At 40.5% G+C, this 20,759-nt stretch overlaps 1 protein-coding gene across 1 annotated transcript in view; it reads left to right on the top strand.

The window, feature by feature from the left end:
• Positions 1-20,759, top strand: part of LOC144695978 (ammonium transporter Rh type A-like) — a 37,661-nt gene that overhangs the window by 11,814 nt on the left and 5,088 nt on the right. The window contains exons 3-8 of the mRNA XM_078567117.1: positions 767-917; positions 2,007-2,154; positions 7,215-7,375; positions 11,097-11,234; positions 12,806-12,939; positions 16,113-16,192. Of these exons, the coding sequence (XP_078423243.1) occupies positions 767-917; positions 2,007-2,154; positions 7,215-7,375; positions 11,097-11,234; positions 12,806-12,939; positions 16,113-16,192 (812 nt within the window). The remainder of the gene's footprint in view (positions 1-766; positions 918-2,006; positions 2,155-7,214; positions 7,376-11,096; positions 11,235-12,805; positions 12,940-16,112; positions 16,193-20,759) is intronic.

Here is a 20,759-nt window from a genome sequence, read left to right as displayed (position 1 = left end):
AATCATTGTGAAAGGGACAGATGAATCCTACCAGATATTGTAAGGGGCTCCAATTTAGCTCCTGCTTCTGGGAATAAATTGGACATAAATCAGAAATAGAACCAGGTACAATAGTGGATCTTGGTCTTAACTGTGGGTTATCCAATAAAGTCTACTTATCCATATCCCTAAATCAGTGAGGCTTTATATTGCATATTATGCATCTCTTTTTTTCTGATTTTTCTTTCTATATCCAAATAACAACTTTTTTGGTTTTGTTTTAATAAACTGTTCTGCGAAGAAGTGAATTCACCAAAAAACAAACAGATTGTTTTTACTTTTGAGCAATCTGTTTTGGTTTTGTTTGCTGTTGCTATTAGGAACAGAATCCACTATTCAAGCACTGTTGAAATGCTGCAAAAACACTGAAGTGGATTTATACCACAGCTGAAGCAAACTAGAAGTGGTAAAGTCTCACACCACTTTTCTTTAGTGTGCTTGGTACCAAATGAGGACCAGAAGTGTGCTGCCAAAATTTGCATTGATATGCATATGAAGCTGCTTCATGTTGGTGCAAAACTCTGTAACTGCAGCCTAAAATGCAATGATGGTTAAACCTGATATAATATATGGCTATACAGCATATTTACAAGTGCTTAGTTTCTACAGGGTACACGTCAACAGGCTCTGATACCACATTTCACGTTATCCCCAACTGGTTCAATTTGAATTTGGTTCATTTTTATGCCTGTCTGTCATAGCTAATGGAACTTGTTATTATTTTTAGTGTAATCCATGCGGACCTTAGTGCAGTATCTGCACTGGTCGCAATGGGAGCAGTTCTGGGAAACACCAGCCCTGTGCAGTTACTCCTGATGACCATCCTGGAGGTGACATGTTTCACTGTTAATAAATGGCTCCTGAATATTTTGTTTCAGGTAAGCAGACAAAAGGGAAGGCAAGAACTGTACTTTGGAGGTTTTTGTGTGAAGATTAATCACATTCAAATGAAAAAAATTAGAAGGGCAAAGTACATCTGTTACAAGCACTCCCCAAAATGCTATGTCAGCTTTTTCTCATAGCTAACATTGTTCTGGGATGATTTCTCTAAAGGTCATAACAGGTACTCATAAATTCATGGATTGCAATATTATCCACAGACTAGCATTCTTTCCAATTATCTTTCTCGGGTTTTCTGCTCATCATTTTAGATTCACTCTGAGGTTTGGTTTCATGGACACCATGCACCAGTGGAATCGACTAATTCAGGGACTTGTCTTGTTGGAGTTGCCCAATACCACATCAGGCAGTATTTTTGCTCACTGAACAATTGGTGAAATTCTACAGATGGGTACTAAGTAAGGAAACCACTTTGCATCAAAAAATCTAGGCCTAGAAATTTAGTTTAGATCCATTTTCAGATGAAGTACGGTCAACACGCACATAGTGCATATTAGAAGCTGAAGTTGGGCCTCAGGTCTTATTTTAATAACTCCAGCAAACCGTCAGTACCTGAGGGATAATCTAATCAAGGTGTTTAAAGCAATAAGGGATCCATTAGGGTAGATCGATCCAAAGAAATTATTTCCTGTGGTGTGGAATTCAGAACAAGGAGAGGTGTCGGCATGAAATCAGGAAGTACTCTTTCATACAAAGAGTAGTGAAAAGCTGCCATTCTCTGCCACAAAAAGCTGTGGGGGCTGCATTTTAAGACCAAGATAAAAAGAGCTTTCTTAGCCAGGCTATCAAGGGATATGAAGCAACAGCAAGTGTTGAGGTACCGGTCCGTCATGATCGAATTGAAAGTTTCAGGTGCTGAATGGCCTTTCCTGTTCTAATATATTGTTTCAAACTGGGCTGACAGCCTGTCTGGCTACAGCCCCCAGGTAAGCCTTGGGGGAGGTTGGAAGCAGAGCTAGTGTTGCTTGTAGTGTTGCTGTTAGAGAAAGACAAATAACGTTCAAATATTAATTCATGATTTCACTGAAATGTAGCCAGACTTAAGCTCTTGTGCTGTTCCATTACAGATTGACCGCAAAGTTAGTGGCATGTATCTGCATCTTTTTGGAGCTCTTTTTGGACTGCTAGTTTCACGAATTCTCTATCGCCCAGGGCTGAAAAATGGCCATGAGAAGGAAGGATCATTCCCGATATCTGACCTCTATTCTATGATTGGTATGTATTGATTTAAGCATTGTCTTTGGAATTCAAAGATGTCTTCTTGGATACCCATATTTTACACCCCAGCTTTTATCACTGCTCTGTCACTTGCCTCAGCTGCCTCATTCCAGTTAGCACCTATATGTGCAGAATGTGTAACATCCCACAGGGTTTCTAACACACACATTATGTTGCCTAGAACCACCTGAAGTGATTGAGAAATGAGTGTAATGACATGGCAAGTTGAGAAAGGAACCAAAATGCATCCAGTCCTGGGCTACAGCAGATCTCACTCTCTGCCCTCAGGCTATTCAAAAGGATACCCTGCATTTGTAGGATTTTCATATCACAACGCCAGCCTCTAGTCCATCTAATCAGTTCTGATTTTTATTTGATTTTGTGAGCTTCTACTTATTTTTCAAAAAACGAAAAGAAACATGTCAGAGAAGCATTTTAGTAATGCAGCAGCATCATTATAATTATACGAGTTTACAGCAAGTAATTAGGGAAGCTAATAGAATGCTATCATTTATTTCCAGGGAATTGAATACAAAAGTAGGGAGGTTATGCTTCCAGGGCATTGGTGAGACCACACCTAGAGTACTGTGTACAGTATTGGTCTCCTTATTTAAGGAAGAATGTAAATATGTTGGAAGCAGTTCAGGGAAGGTTTACTAAACTAATACCTGGATTTGGTGAGTTGTCTTATGAGGAAAGGTTGAACAGGCTAGGCTTGTATCTGCTGGAGTTTAGAAGAGTAAGAAGTGACTTGATTGGAACATATAAGACCCTGAGGGGTCTTGATAGGGTGGATGTGGAGAGGAATCTAGTTCTAGGGGCCACTGTTTAAAAATAGGGGTCACCCATTTAGGACAGAGATGAAGGGAAATTTTTTTCTCTGAGAGGGTTGTAAGTCTTTGGAATTCTCTTCCTCAAAAGGCAGTGGAAGCCAAGTCTTTGAATATTTTTAAGGCAGAGGTGGATAGATTCTTGATAAGTATGGGGGTGAAAGGTTATCAGAGGTAGGCAGGAATGTGGAGTTGAGGCCACAATCAAATCAGCCATGATCTCATTGAATGGCAGAGCAGGTTCGAACGGCCGAGTAGCCTATTCCTGCTCCTAATTCATATGTTTGTTTGTTCCTAAGTTTGTGTGCATGAACTCAGTGCTGTAATAATAGATTTGAAACTTTCTGGAAACTGTGTCAAGGATAATTTTTCAAGAAACCTCTGGTATAAGAACTGGTATTTCAGAAACTCTCCAGGAAATCACTTAGGAAGTGTAAAATGGAAATATCAGAAGTACAAGTGCAGACCTAGGCCAGAATTTTCACGCAGACAGAAAAGCTCTCCACCTTTGCAAAAATGGCGGCAGAGGCCCGGATCCAAAAGTCGCATCCCCGAACCCAGCTTCAGCCATTTTTACTGGGGGGAATGGGGGAGGGTTCTAATGTGCACATCCATGGCTCATGGTGGCAACTGCACATGTTAAAGTACAGCTGCTTCGGTCAGATCTAACTTTGGCTGACGGGATGCCCAGAACATGACTTGTGCATTTTAGACCAGGTAGAAGAAGGTAGAGCACTCTTTTGAAGAGGTAAGGTGCCCTTTTGGATATGGTCCAGGGACACCTTTGGGAGAGGTCAGGTGCCCTATGGGAGAAGTAAAGTGCCCTTTGGGTGAGGTGAGGTGCTCTTTAGGGTAAAATTAGACATGAATGTATGTAAAAAAGTGGATAAACTCATTTGGATTGTCAAGCTCATCAGAACTATCAAAAGCACTGTCAGAAAAACCCAATTCGGGTTTGTGGAGCAGGACGTTGTCCTGACCTGCACTCCTGACCAGAGAGCGAAAATTCAGGTCATAGTCTATAACATATTCAATCTTTATTTTATATTACTACTATGGCTACATCTCAAAGGTTCTTCATTGGCCGTAAAGTGCTTTGGGACGTCCTGAGGTCATGAAAGGTGCAGCATAATTGTACCCGTTTTTACCATTAGAATTTCTCAGGGGAGATTTAACTCCCTCCACCTTCTGGAAAGTGGGTGGTTGTGCAGTTAAAATGGAGGTAGTAAGCTGACTCCTTTCCTGCTCCACTGCCTATTTTTCCCAGTGTCTTCTGCTGAAGCACCAACCTAAATCAGGGAGTAGTCTCATTAATCCCTACACAGGGAGCATCAAGACATGCATGGAACCTTAGTTCAACTGCTGGTTTACCTGCCTATTACGTGGAGATGTTCTGTTCAATAAAACTGTGAGTCAATAGAAAAGACTCGAAAAAGTTGTGTTGAAATTATTTTTGTGGGGCCTTGAGGAGAGGGAATGCTCTGCCAGCCTTCACAATAATAATGTGGGCCACTGCCAACCCAGGCTCCCTCACCCCCAAGATTGCAATTCCCCACTCCACCTCTGTTCCAAACTTAACTATTTTCTAGATTGTCACCCTTTGGGCTCCCTGATGTTTCATTTATCCAGAGATGGCAAGTTACATTTGGCTGTCCATTGGCACCCGCAGCCTCTTGCATATGTGTCAATACACCTGGCCTCCCACTGGCACTATTAGCTAGCATGCTCAACTGGCCAGCCACCCAACAGTTAAAATCTGACCCGACCTACCCCACCTTGTCCACATTTCTGATGGAGACTGCTGAAACATGTCTCACTGCAATTGCAGCATCCCACCAGTGACAGTGCTATAGCATCTTAGTCTTGCATCCCTCAGCTTCTGTACTGTAGAGAAACTCTTGTAATGTAACCAATCTTTATTTACAAATTGCTATAAGCTTTGTCAAAGTATCAAAGGACAGATGAATGAATTTCAGAAAAGGAATCCAATAATGTCTACACATCCTGGCCAATTCTTCCCCATCCTCTAAACCCCTTTCACCTGATCACTACACTTAGTATTTGCTTCCTGCAAATACTATGTCCCAATATACGTGAGATCAAATAGTATGTATAAAACATTTTTATTATAGATGACTTAATGCTTGCATTCTTAAAAGAATTGGGCATCATTTTTGAAAAAAAAGTTTATTGCTAATCAGATCATGTCCTAAAGCCTGTAGCATGGAAGAACCATCATCGTAAACTACAATACAGCAATCATGTCTATAACCACATGTTTCATATTCTAAACTGCCAGAGAACTGAATTATAACATATTTTATATACCAAACACTGGGCAAACTGCCACTGTTGAAATAGATGTCTAAACACTCTTAGAAGTGACAAAGGAGGATGATAAAAACTGTAACAAGGTTTCATTGTGTAATGAATTCAGGAGACAGCAGGTTAAGTTTTTACTTAGTACACTAGAAAACTTAATATTGGCCTGAATTTTGCAGTCAGCGGTAAAGCAAACATGTTTGCCGCCGACCTCAAGGAAAGCTACCAACTAAGATCTAACGATCTCTGTGCAGTCGATTTCACCTTTCCCGATGTTAATTTGATTCTAGGGCCAAGTCACAGAGATCTCCAAAAGCCCAACAATAATTATGTCATCAAACAGGGTAAACAACCATTCACATTGCAGATATCTCACAGACAGCAAACCAGGAAATTAAATGCATTGATTATTCTTCCCTTTTTAATAACATTTTACAGAGAGTGAAATAAAAATTGGGGCATACACATGGGATTAAGGTAATAGTTGAAACATCATAAATAAACTTTTAAAAAATATATTATCTTAAATATATGTGGACTATTTTTATCATAGTGGAGAAATTTGACATTCCACAAATACAAAATTAGTTTTTCAGGCCAGAGAGGTTGCTTATAAGTAATTATGAACGTGGTACAGTTAAAAACCCGAGTTACAGCTCATTCAAAAAGACAACTTTTTCAAGGGCTTGTGCAACATGACTAATGGCACGAAAGGAGAATTTCTCACCAGTTCAATGATTCCTAATTGATTGCAGTCAGTGGAGACTTAAATTGCACACCCTGCGAAGGAGTGTGGAATCATTGATAGCGGCCTGTGGATTTCCACATTTGACAGTGTTTGTGTGAATTCCACAAGTTGTTCTCAGTTTCAAAGGAGTAATGATGGCGAACGCTGATAGTTGCGCTATCATGACCACCGCCAAATCCAGGACAAAATTAGCTCGGTTTTCATCTGGGCAATAACATTTTTTGGAAAACTGGAAAACAGTTGAATAAAGCTAAAGAAGAGATTAAATCAGGAATTAAACTTTTTCCCCACTGCTTAAACACTTAATTTTTATATTTTGGCAAGAAAGAAGAGCTCGCATTTATATAACGTTAGAGGTATCTCAAAATCCTTCACATGCAATGCATTAGTTTGAAGAACAAAGTGACTAATGACATGAAAGGGGAATTTCTCACCAGTTCAATGATTCCTAATTGGTTGCAGTCAGTGGAGACTTAAATTGCACACCCTGCGAAGGAGTGTAGAATCATTGATAGCAGCCTGTGGATTTCCATATTTGATAAACACAGCAGCCATTTTCAATGCAGCAAGATGTCAAAAACAACAACGTGTTTTTGGCAGCCTTGGTCGAAGGAAGAAGGCTGGCCATGACAACAGAGAATTCTCCAAACTTTGAATTATGCCAATGATGTTTAACGTATCCCTTGAACCAATGGAACAGGCAGATGGGACCTCAGGGTAACATTTCATCTGAAGGTGATTCACGTCTCATCTGATGGAACTGTTTAGAAAGAATACTCCACACTGGTAAGATTTTAGGGCCCCAGTTCTATCCGTCTAACCACAATCAGGTTTGATTTTGCTTATGTATGTTTCTAATTCTTTTTCAACACTTACAAAAGGAAATATATTGTAAAATTTCTTTAAAATGCCCAGCAATATTATTATAAGTCAAGGAAACAGCCAATCGAATGGATGGTTCAGTCATTTTCCAGGAAATCCATAAAGAAGTGTATGATGCTCCGTTTGCAATAATGTGTTGTTAAAGGCTTTTTTTAAGTAGATAAAATTAAAATATGTATTTACCATTGTTCGTTGTGCCTTTTCCATGCAACATGAGCGCTTAGATGTCCTGCAGTTCTAAGTCTACTGACTAAAATTCTTCCTCTTGTCCACAGGTACTATCTTTCTGTGGATATTCTGGCCCAGTTTCAATGCAGCACTTCTTGATATGGATAGGGAGAAAGCTGTTTTCAACACCTACTATACCATGGCTGCTTGCACTGTTACAGTGTTTGCGATTTCCAGTCTCTTCCATAATAAAGGAAAAATAGACATGGTAATAGAATACTTTTAATCTATTTCACTTAATTGTGTTTATCAGAATTCTAGCAGTGACAGCTACCCTGCTTCCTCCATATAATTACTGTACTACTGTTGCCAAGTTATTATTCTGGGTTATAAACAATGAACTTGAGTGGGATCACAATGCTTTATTATTCACTCAAAGTGAAATATATATACCATTAAAACACTGCTTAAATAATAGATCTCCTTTAAACTTTTGTGATAAGTATGCAATTCATTCTAGTGTTAAACAGACTTGCGACTAAGGTGAACTGTATGATAATGTACTTGTTGGAGACAAGTATGTTATTACCGTGCCAAGATACAGCCTACTAGTATTGTTTATTCACAAGCCTTAAGTTTAAGTGCTTAAGTTTGACCAAAGTAGGACATTGTTGTTCACTGGGACAGGGAAACAATTCAGCTTAATATTTCATCTGAAAAGCTGTGCTTCTGCTTTTCAAGCTATTTTTATATAAATCTTTATTAAACAGACACATAAAACTCAATGGGAATTGTCTTCCAGATAATTCTTTGAAACAAAAAACATATAATGCAGGAATAAAGTGAACACTAAACCATCTGAAAGATAAAGATTGGTCAACACCTGTTGAGGAAGGATCTCACATGAAATATTAACCTCCCTTACTTCTTCAGGTTCTGTCTTTCTTTCAAATCCTCAAATTACTCTTTTTGTAAACCTGATAACATTTATATTTCTAAGCTTTATTTAAAGAATGACATTGAAAGAAATTACAAGACCAAATTGGGTTTTGCATCAGTTTCAGTTGCTCCCGAATTGAGAGTTGGGGTCATGTGGCAAATTCTTAATGTAACACATACTCTCAGGTGCCTCAATTTTGTTTATAAAGTGTTTTTTTTCTCTTTAACTATATGAAAATAAAATAGATTCCCCAAATGCCATAGCAGCGTTTGTTGACCCACACAGGTTATGTATGTTCATGCCTTTGATTCTCACTCTGTGTTGAGTTACTGGTCAGGGCAGCAGTAAGGGTCCTATAATTGGCTCTGGTGCCTCTGCATCAGGATCAAGGCTATTGACTGAAGTACCTGCAGCTGATTGCTATCCGGCATCACCCACTGAAAGACAGGATGTTGTGTGAGGGCAAGATCCAGAATGGGTGGGATGCCTCCTGTGTTTAAACAGCTTGCTCACACTCATGTGTTGAAACTCATACATAAAGATGGCAAGTTGGTTGAGTTACCAGAGGGCACCTGGTGTCTTTGGAACTGTACGCCAGCAAGGAGTCAATGCTGTCTGCAGATGAGAGAAAATTGTTGAGGAAAAATAAAATTTCTGAGCTGAGAACTTCCACGCCTGTTTTGGAGTGGAAATTGAGTGTTTTGGAGCAGAGCTGCTGGTAAATGGGGCAGAATCGATCTCCACCAGATTCTCAATTAACATTAATTTTCTGATAATTTTTACATAATTGAGTCTTCAAATAAAAAGAATAAAAAGTGTGTGTGAAAACTTTTACCCAAAAATGAGGTGAGGTTTAAAATACCATATATACTTGAGTAATGGCCGATCTCGTATATAAATCGACCCCTGACTTTTGGCCAAAAAAAAATTAATTTTTCATATATCCCGTGTATAAGTCGACCCCCGACTTTTGACCATAAAACCCAAACTCTTGGTACTTATCAACCTCTCACTGCTGAAGTCAAACATGCCCTGGTGTAAACCCACTCATTGATAAAATCATAGGATAGCACACGACCGAAGACGACTGTTCAGCTCCTCATTACTCCTCATGATCAACACGTGCTGTCAAGGCTACCACCTCACTGGTGCACACTGCGTTCCCACCAATCCCGCCCTTCTAAGATGGCAACATAGTGTCAAGGAGGAACGGCAGATACACAGCCCAGTTCAAACTTAAAGTTGTTGAGATTGCAGAGCAGACAAATAATTGTGCGGCGACTAGAGAATTCAAGATAACGGAGAGCTTTAAAGATTGGAGGAAGCTCTCGGCAGTGCTTAGGAAGATGCCCAAGAATAAATGTGCAAACAGAGGAAAGCCTGGCATGTGGCCGCAGTTGGAAAATTAAGTTGCAAAATCCGTTACTGAAAATCGCCTGAATGCACTCTCGGTTTCCTGAGGATCTCTCCAAATCTTCGCCCTGAAACAAACAAGAAAATTAGACATTGCCAATTTCAAAGCCAGCCCTGGATGGCGTACCAGGCTTATGAAGGGAAAGAATTTTTTGTACTGCGACGGAAGACCAAGATTTCACAGAGTCTCCCAGCAAAACTTGATGACAGGCTTATTATCGCAGTTCAGCGGTTTATAATCGAAGATCGACAAAAGAATGGATCCAGATTGGCCTGTATTGGGAACATGGAAGAGACTCCCATGAGTTATGACATGCCAGCCAGTCAAACAGAGAGCAAAGTTGGAGAGAAAACAGTGTTGGTGAAGACAACTGGCCATGAAATAAACTGAATGAAATTGTATAAATTTGTATATATGGCTTTTGTTTTTGATGAATTTGATAAATTTGATGAATTTGGTGTTCACAAATTAATGTCGGTCTCCATGGAAGTTATGATTTATTTATTTATAAATATGGATTCGATAATAAAAATACTTTTTGTCTCCTTTTCTGCTACTTTTGGGGGCGGGATTGGCAGGAAGAGTCTCCGACCTGGCAACTCGCCAATAACAAGACAATGGGAGAGGGCAGATTTCAACTCTTCGAGAATATTACTCATATAAAAGTCGACGCCTACATTTTCCTTCAAAATTTAGCTTTAGAAACGCAACTTTTACATGCAAATATACGGTAATAAAAAAAACATTTGCCTGCCCAATATATAAATAACCCTTCACCCAGGATTTGGGATGAGGTTGTGACAAGACAGACCAGATGGACTGCAATGTACAGCTGAAATTTCTAATCTCTTCACTAGAACATTTTGTTCTTTGAAATTTTGCTTTATTTCTAGGGCCCTGCATTTGTTTTTACCACTTTCATCTCCTTCTGGCTTTCACTCTTCATTGTGACTCCGTTTCCAGTTTTCTCTCCATGTCACTCTTTGAGATTCTGGTTTTTCTCTGCTCTGCGTGCTCTATTTATGTGTGCCTCCGTGGCTTGCCAGGGCATTTGTGTGGGCTAACCCGTGCAATAGTTAACTTACCGGGCAACGAAGGAACAGAGTTGTACTTAAAATCAACAATTGAATTTTCTATGTCATTCAGAAAGAACTTCCTTTTTAACTCTTTTGGTTAAAAACAGAATCTGTGATATTAGGGAAATCTGTTAGAATATTAATACTTACAGTGCACCTCCACTTCACCTATGGTCCTCAATAAAGTTCCAGCTCAGAGTGGCACTGGGCCTGAATTTAGAACCTTTAAGCTTTTGGGATGTGACAGAGAAAAAGAGAGTGTAGTTGAAAAAGGCAAAAAAGTACAAAAGCTCAAATTAAGCACATGACACTAGTTTATGTGAGGCGAGTGAGACTGGTCCTCGAGCAATTTATTGCTGTGGATTGTGATCCTAAAAAAAAAGATTAGTGGGCAACCTCTGCTGTGTTAGAACACAGTTTCAAATACTCTGTACAAATCTATCATGTGAAAACTTGAAAAATGAACTTAGGAACTGGTCAATATTCTACCTTTGTGTATAAAATAGCAGTTCAAAAATAATTGATGTTTTACACTAATGTTTTAATTATGTCCCGACAGTCACACATCCGATGTGCTACACTGGCAGGGGGAGTTGCTATTGGGCTTTCTGCTCCTCTGATACCTTCTGCTTTTATCGCAATGTTAATTGGCTTCAGTGCTGGTGCTATCTCTACCCTGGGGATGAAATACATGAAGGTAATGTGGAAAAAAAAAACATTAAAAGTAAAACCTGTTTATGTACATACCTTACTTATTCTATCTATTTTCATTTACTGTTCTTTTCCTTTGATGAAAGGGAAACAGACCTGGAATGGTCTGTTGAAATATAAACACCAAAGGTGAAAATTAAGAATGCGGGAGCAGTTGCAAACTTGCAGTAAGATCATTTGTTTGCAGAAGTCAATGATCTACAGTACAAGATCCTGTAAAATCTAGTCTGTGAATCCAATCATTTTTGTAGGTTTCTAAGTGAGTCAACAACTATCACCAGTAATAATGTGAGAAGGTCTGGCCACCACACCTTAGAAAGGATATATTGGGCTTGGAGGGTGTGGAGCGTAGGTTTACTAGAATAATACCTGGACTGCAAGAGTCAAGCTATGAGGAGAGATTAAACAGATGAGAGTTGTATTCCTTGGAATTTAGAAGGTTAGGGGTGAGTTGATTGAAGCCTCTAAGATATTAAGGAAACAAATAGCGTAGATTGGGAAAACTATTTCTGCTGTTTGGGGAGCCCAAGGCCACAGGGTCAAGGTCAAAAAATGAAAGCTGGACCTTTCAGAAGTGAAATTAGGAAACACTTCTTCAAGCAAAGGATTTGGAATTTTAAGTAAATGGCAATTGATGTCAGATAAATTATTAATTTTAAAACTGAGATTGATAGATGTTTGTTAGCCAAAAGTATTAAAGGATATGGAGCAAAGGCAGGTGTAAGGCGTTAGGTCACAGGTCAGCCATGATCTCACTGATGATGGAACAGGCTCAAGAGGCTAAATGGCCTACATCTGTTCCTACGTTCCTATTGCATCAATGTGGCTGATCTTATATTGACCGGCTGCCCCACATAAATTCAGAAGTGTATCTTTTAGACTGATGCAACTAATTTTCTGGGTTGGATAGCAATTGCTTGTCTATATACAGATGGTTATCAGAGCAGTTTGTAGAAAGTCTGCTTAAGAAGCTCTCTAGCTCAGCAAGCCAACTGTAGTGAGCATATGTCAATATAAGAATGCATTCATCCATGCAGACTGCAAGGTCCCAGGCTTGATCTCTGGTTTGTGCTGGGTTGGCTCGTCATAACTGAGCTGCTATAACAAGACAGAGAGAAAAAAAATCAGCAGCCAAAGTTCCTACGGCTCATCACTGTCCAGTGACTTGCACTGGTGAGCGTACGTGTGGAAAGTAGGCATATGCTCAGCTCTTTGGTGCTCATCCAAAGTTGAGTAACCTGCTGATACTCGCCAGCTTACATGCGAAGACTGGGCAGTTGGGTCATGTACCAGAGGGTTGAAGGCATACGTGAAACTCCGTACCAGCAAGAATCAACACATTCAGGGGAGGAGGGGAGAAAACATTTTTAAAAGATATATTCTTCCAAATGTTTTCACTGTCAAACCAATCATACTTCCACTGTCAAATATCCATTTTTGCATTTGTCAGTTTTTATTTGTGTCTGTCTTACTCAGAGTGCTCTAAAATATTCCTGGTTTCCTCACTTGTTTGCTTATATGTGTCGGCAATACCTAACAATTTAATTTCTTTTCTAGAACGCATTGGAATTATATTTAGACCTGCATGACACTTGTGGTGTTTTATATACCCATGGATTACCTGGAATCATAGGAGGCATAACACATGTCACGCTACTTTCAATGCCTTCCGTGATTGAGGACTCACAAAGGTATCTTATCAAACTTTTTCCCAAAGAAAATGTCTAAGGTCTTTTGCTGTGCAATTTAATCATTCAAACATGTAACGCATTCATACAAAATTATTTTGTCCAGCATTTTAATGAAGAGTTTATCGTATAAATGCATTCAGTATTTTTGAGCTCCTAATTCACACATAATTTTTACATTAGTATGATTTGTGTTACTTTATATTTTTTCCAAATTTATTTTTAGTCCAATTTGCCCTTAAGTTGAGAAATCTTCCATTTCTTTTCCCAGTTCTTTTCCTGCAAAGTCGTGTTGAAAATTAAACATTTTTGCTTTTAGCATCTGCGTTAGAATTAAGCACTCTCACTTTAAACAGATTGTGGTAAAGTTGCTTTTAGACTGATGCAAGTAAGCATGTCAATTGCTGTGATAGGGTTTAAGGTACTTTTAATGAGCTATTTCATTTTTCATTAGTCTCACTGTTCTCCATAAGTGACTCCACTTCCCATGTGATCATGAAACTTTTGGATTTCTACCTCCACAGAAAATTGTAGCTTCACAGGGAGGCGAGAGGGCAATGTTAATTCGCCTCACTCCGAACAAGCTATGTTCAGTGAGTTAATAAGGTGCTAAGCCAGTTGGCAAGCATCTACCCACTCCCAATGCACAGTTGCCTTTGACAATGTACAAGGCAACAGCCTTGGCTGCAGGAAGTATAGGTTTGCTAATCATTAAACGTACATTTGAATGTAAGGTGCAAATGGATTTCCTTTATGGCCCTGAAATTCATCTCTGCTGGTATAAAAAATAGAGAAGAATGGTGGATGAGGTTCCTCCCTTGAGGATTGAGTTATGATACATTGTTACGGCAGAGTAAAAGGAGCTTCGCTATGTATAAGGTCCAAAACGTCCCTGAGCATCGGGACCAGTGCTGCTATAGAATTTCCCCCCTGCATTGAATCAGAAAGAAGTTGTATTTGAGTCGGTGCTGGTGATTCTCTCATTTTTATTGGCGAGAGCTAGTATTTCTTCCATTCCCAAACCAACGCTACTGATTGCTGGTTTAATAGTTTTGTCTTTCATTTGTTCTTCAGTTACAAATTAGTAGCTCAGCCATTGCCAATCCGATATCGGCCGATGCAGCACCGACAGGTGGGGCGGTCTAAAAAATAGGGATAAAAGCAGAATACTGCGGATGCTGGAAATCTGAAATTAAAACAGGGAATGCTGGAAAAACTCAGCAGGTCTGGCAGCATCTGTGGAGAGAGAAACAGAGATAATGGGCAGAATTTCCCCCCCCCACCCGTTGGGGGGGGAAGTTGATGGGCGGGTGCGCTTCCGATCGGTGCCCCGATCGGAGGCGCGGCGCCATTTTACATGGGTGGGCCGATTAAGGCCCGCCCAGCGTGATGTCCGCAGGGAAGCGCTATGCGCTCCCTGTGCAGGCCGGGGGTGGGGGGGGGTGGAATCCCTAAAATCAAGAGTGCGCTCTTTCGCGCATGCGCACAAAAGAGCGCACTCATCTCCCTGAGGCTATGAAAGAGCGCATTCATCTCCCTGAGGCTATGAAAGAGCGCACTCATCTCCCTGAGGCTATGAAAGAGCGCATTCATCTCCCTGAGGCTACGAAAGAGCGCATTCATCTCCCTGAGGCTACGAAAGAGCGCACTCATCTCCCTGAGGCTACGAAAGAGCGCACTCATCTCCCTGAGGCTACGAAAGAGCGCACTCATCTCCCTGAGGCTAAAGTGCAGCCTCAGGGAGATCGGCTCTACTTTCAAAAATGTTAAAAATAGAAAACATAATTCCCTTACCTGTCCCCTCCTGTGACAATGTCACATGGAGTTGGGACATGTTCATAATTTCCAAAATAACTTTATTAAAATTTTTAAAACCCGACATGAAACCTCATCCCGCTGATGGATGAGGTTTCATGTTTTCTCTAGTTGCCGCCGGGGCTCCTGGCCGACCCGCCAACCTTAAGGTTGGACGGGCAGGTCCACTAATTACTTTAATTGCTCTGTCAATGGTCTCAGTTGGCCATTGACAGGTCTGCGGGCCTGCAACTGATTTTTCTGCACCCCCGCCTTCCTGAAAATTTAAATGCCGCACGGTGACATCGGGAGTTCCGCCCGATGTCATCCCGCGTCGGCGAGTGGGCACCCCCCACCCCCCGCTCGCCGACGGTAAAGTCCTGCCCCATGTTTCAAGTCCGTATGACTCATCTTCAGATGCTGCCAGACCTGCTGAGTTTTTCCAGCATTTTCTGGTTTTATACTAAAAAAAAATAGGGGGTTTGATGGCTGTGGGGAAGATCTCCTCCACTACTATGGGGTGAACTGAAAATAAATGGAGCATTCCTTTTCTAAATTTAGCTGCAATAGTCTTTGAGGGCAGTAATCTTTGCTGAAGGTGTTGTTGCAGGGTGGGTGGTTGACCACAGGAAGACTGGCTGGCTATGGATTGTGTGGTCGGCTGATGATGCTGCTGATGATCACCGTATTAGCACTTCATCTGCTGTTGCTCTCTATATCCTCTCCTTCTCATCAGGGATCATAAATTTAAAGTTCAAGAGTTGTTGGATCCAAAAGTATCTGCTGTTACACCTTCTAAAGACATAAATATATTTAGCTCCCTTGGCAATGTTCCACAGAATCTACATTTCTTTGCTAAATTGACTAAATTGTAGAGCATTTTTGAAAAGCCATCACTGTCACAATGAGCCAAATAGCCTCTTTAAAGCTGTAAGATTACGAGTCTATCCTATCCTGCAGAATTTAACCGTCTTGTGGCAGAGATTGGCTTTGAAGTGTTGCAGGATTCTAGGGATTCTATTTAATACAGAACTAAAATTGGAGAATTATCCTATTGCCCTGCAGTCACATCAGTTCAAGAAGCAAAACACATTCTGTATTTTACCAAGAAGTAGCTACAACGTTGTAGAGAGGTTATCATGCCTCCTGCAATCTGTGTTTTCTAAATGTAATTTTACAAGCCCACCAGAAGTACAAATCAGAAATACAGGCATGCGTCACTCACCATTTTCTCAGTGTTCATTTTAATATTGTTCACCTGAATGACCAATTTCTGCTGCTGGCAGGTTAGACTCCCCATTGGCTCTGCAGACTTGTAAAAGATGCACCTGTAGTTTTCTTTTTGGCACAGTTCTAAGCTTTGTGGATTTTTTTGTTTTCAGAAAGACAATGTACGCTGACTACTGGCCAACAGCTATGCTTGTTACCATGGCAATGAGCATTCTATCAGGAATAATCACAGGTGAGAGACAGCTGTCATTTATGGAGTGATGATGTAGAATCTGTATGCAGGAGAATGCCTTAGCTAGCTCTGAGTAATGTCAGGAACTTAAAAATCATGTCTTCTCCCACCTAATGATATTCTAGGTATTTTACGTCATTGTGTGTGAACAGATTTGTGCAACTGATAATATTAAATTAGTATCTTAGAATTTTTAGAATGCAGCTCTTTGCCTTTCATGGTAACAACAACCTGTATTTACATAGTACCTTTAAGGTACTGAAATCTCCCAAGTTGCTTCACAGCATCTGCCTATATAGATGACATGCAAGAATTGCCAAAGCAAAGGTAGCCTTCAGCAGACTTCGAACATCAGTCTGGGAATGAGAAGGAATAATTCTGCCTACAAGCTGAAAGGCTATAGAGCAATAGTCCTGCCCACTCTGCTTTACACCTGCCGGACTTGGGCTGTGTCCCAACATCATGCTAAGAAGGTCGACCACTTTCAATGGAGCTGCCTTCAGAAGCTTCTGAAGATCAGGTGGCAGGACAAAATACTCGATACTGAGGTGCTCACCTGGGCTGACAGAACAAACTTCTGCACCTTATTGTGACAGTCGCAACTGAGTTGCCTTGGTCAGGTAGCCAGAACGCCTGACACTCGCTTACCAAAGTGAATCTTCTATGGAGAGCTAGAGTCTGGGGTGCGCTCTCATGACAGTCAACAGAAGCGCTACAAGGACACTCTGAAGGCTTTACTTGGGAGCTTTGATATCAACTTCGAGTCCTGGGAGAAGTTCACCCAGGATCACTGCACCTGGCTCAACCACATTAAAAAATGGTGCTGCCTCTGTTAAAAGCAAGCAAATATCAGAGCTAAAGAGAAAATGCAAGGAGACGAAATCCTGAGCCTGCAACTCATCCAGAACTGAATCATCTGCAGTGTTCTATCTGCAGCAGAACCTGCCAGGCACAAATTGACCTTAGCAGTCACCTACGTACTCATTGGAACCCTACCAAAGAGCCCAGGTGCTGAACATAGTCACCTTCACCTCGAAGCACGAACAAGAACAAAGTTTGACACTGAGCCTCATGAGGAGATACTAGGGTCAATGACCAAAAGTTTGGCCAAAGAGATGGATTTTAGGGAGTGTCTTAATTAGGAAAAATTTGTGAAAAGGCTTAGGCAGGGAATTCCAGAGCTTAGGGCCTAGGCAGCTGAAGGCATGACAATCAATGGGGGAGCAATTATTATCTCAGGGTGCTCAGGAGGCTAGAGCTGGATGAGTGCAGGTTTGGAAGGTTGCAGGGCTGGAGGAGATTACATGGAAGGGAGGGCGTTATGAAAATATAATAATTTTCATAGTATTATTGTGATTAATTGCAAAGGTAGGTTAATAGTGGGGTTTGGATAGTGTGCGTGTGTGGGATTTAATTACGTTGGAGTCAGCTGGTCTGGAGGCTTTGAGTTATCAAAAAGGAAGCTAGGTTTGAAATGCTAAATAAGTAAACGTGGCTGAAGTTTCAGAATGTGAGGTATAAGGAAAATTAGCATTTTTAGATAAAACAGAGTAGTTTGAATTTCAAAGAGATGGTAAGATGTTACACTTAGCCAGAAGAAGCTAAGCCAAACACTGTGTTTATTTTTCCCAAACGTTACTGATCACATTAGCACTATGAAAGATTTATATTATGAGAAAAGTAAAGTTGCAAAGATATATTGGAACAATGGAATTTGCATTAAAAATGGAGAAACATGTATAAAGGAGATGAGACTATGGGCAAGGGGAGAAGGCATTCTAAGATCTAACACAAGTGTGAAAAGCCTCCAGCCTCTATGCACTAAATTGCTGTCTACAGGAACTGACGCTAAGAAAACTCACTATGAAATGTCACTGTCCAGGGCATTGTGTTGCTTTGCTTGGGTCTATTTAAATCTATTTGTTTTTACTGTTGCCTTAACAGAGGGGCAGCATGTAGATGAGAAATAGGAGGGAGCCCAGGATGGATCCTCGGAGGACACCTGAGGTAAAGGTGAGGAAGCAGGAAGGGAAGCTATTGCAGGTGATTTCCTGGTTATGACTGGAAAGATAAGAATGAAACCAGGCAAGTGCAGTGCCACCCAGCTAACAATGGTGGTGAGGCTTTGGAGGAGGATGGTGTGGTTAAGCAAGCCAAAGACTGGATTTACGTTGTGGGGGATGAGGAGAGTGAGTTTCTGATAGGCAAGTAAAGGAATCACATTATAAATTTAGTTATATATTCTGCTGGACTAGAATAAGGAGAATAGCAACAGCCTTGTGAAGCTAGTTGTGCCCTCACAGACAGTGGTGACATCTTTGAAGAGGCTGTTAAGATCGCATGATCCATCAAGGTGAGAAAGTCTATCATTGATGGTGGAGCTCAGGTACTTGGTTTAGTCTTGTGGCGCTTAGTTTCAGGAAAGAAAAGCTTATTTTTACTTGGGGATAATGAAGAGTGGAGGCAAGTTAGCTATAATTCTTGTGGATTTTGGTAGAGATAAATTAAGTGATCATGGCAAAGTGGGGAACTCATTTGTAAATTAGGACAGATGCCACTAATGCTTAAATTGTACAGGGATCTCGGAAAGAACAATGATGAACCTTGGGCGGCGTTAACCTAAAAAAACTATAGGATTAACAAATCAAATAGATTCCAGAATGAAACTTCCTTAATTTGATTGAGCAGAAACTATAACAGCACATTAAATTTGTTGGAAGTAGAGAAGCATGAATGAAAATGTTATTTGAATATTCATAACAACATTGTAAAAATAAAGTGTTTTTATTTATAGAGCTGTCAGTGATTTTCAACTTTCCAGATTGAGAATTAAGGAACACTGCAGCTTTCTGATTCAGCACTACCTCAGACATTGTATTTAGCAACTGAACCACATTGAGTATTCAACTTTATGAAAGGAGCACAATCACTCCATCTACAGGTCAAATAGGTCATTGCGCCAGTGTCTCTTTCAAGAGCGTAATAATGGGTTTGTTAATAAAAATGAAAGTTCTTTTAAAAAAACTTCATTTTAACACTATTTATCAAAGTTTGGAAGAATAAATATGAAAGCTCCTAGATTGCTATAAAAACCCAATTGGTTCATTAATGTCCTTTAGGGAAAGGGGTCTGCCGTTTTGACCCAGCCTGGCCTACAGGGGCTTCTAGTTCCACTCTTGGTGATGGACTCTTAATGCCTCTGTAGTGACCTAGCAGGTTGTCAGTAATCACTACAGAATAAAATGATATGAAAAAAAAAGGGACAGATTTATCAGTGATGATTCAGCCATAAAATCAGACTAAGACTAAAGCAATCTCAGCCCGATCAACCGTGAGAAGTTCTCTTTACCAACATCTGGTGCCCAAGTCGGGAGAACTGTCCCAAAGATTATTCAAGCAACAGCCTAATGTAGTCATGCTCACAAAATCATATCTTTCAGCCAACATCAAGGCAGAAAAGCATCCCTGGTTCAATGCAGAGTGTAGAAGGGCATGCCAGGAGCAGCACCAGGCATACCTTAGAATGAGGTATAATCCATGTGAAGCTACTGCACAGGGCTGGCTGCGTGTGAAACATGTAATACAACAGGCCACAGGCATAGCGCTAAGCAATTCCACAATCAATGGATCAGAGCAAAGCTTTGTGGATTTATCACATTTGGTCAAATGGAAGGTAGTCAAACAGGAGGAGGATTATCAATAACAACACTGTTCACAACCATATGAGTGCAAGAGACAAGGCAAGTGTTTGCAACATCTTCACATAAAAGTACCGAGTGGGTGAGGTTGCCACCAACATAGATATCAGTGTTCAGTCGATTTAGTTCAAGTCACATGACATTATGGAGTAGCTAAGTCTTTTGTGATACTGCAAAAATAATGGGCGCTGCAACACCCTGGCTGTAACTGTGCACCAGAGCTAGTTGCTCCTCTAATCAAACTGTTCCAGTACAGACATGACACTGGTGTCTACTTGGAAGATTGCTCAAGTATGTCCTAGCCACAAAAACCAGGATAAATCTAATTTGCCCATGTAGCACCTGAATAGCAACCTCCCAAATCATCTGCAAAATAATGGTAAAAGTTATCATTATTGTCACAAGTGGCACCTATTCATCTATAACTTTCAGTAATGCTTAGTTCAGATTCTACCAGAACTACTTGGTGACAAATCTCATTATAACCTTAACTGGGACACGGAAACAAGCCTCCAAAAGAGAGGAATGAATAACTGCCTTCAATTAAGGCAGCATTTGACAAGTATAGCACCAAGGATCCTTAAGAAGCTCAAGTCAATGAAGAGCAAAGGGGGAACTCTCCAGTGGCTACAGTCATACTTGACACAAAATAAGGTGGCTGTGATTGCCACCAGAGCCCCAGAACATCCCTCCATATATTCCTCAGAGAAGCATTCTCAGCCCACCTATCTACAATGGCTTCATTAATAGTCCTATCTCTGTCAGGGCAACCTTGAATGGGGAATAAATGTCGCCTTGACAATGTTCCCTATGTCCTGAGAACAAAGAAAGTAACTATCAGTAGTTAATAACAGTATTTAAAATACATG

Source organism: Cetorhinus maximus, chromosome 21 (assembly GCF_964194155.1).
Source record: "Cetorhinus maximus chromosome 21, sCetMax3.hap1.1, whole genome shotgun sequence".
Taxonomy (NCBI): Eukaryota; Metazoa; Chordata; class Chondrichthyes; order Lamniformes; family Cetorhinidae; genus Cetorhinus; species Cetorhinus maximus.
The sequence above is the reverse complement of the archived record's forward strand: the minus strand, read 5'-3'. Positions and strand labels throughout refer to the sequence as shown.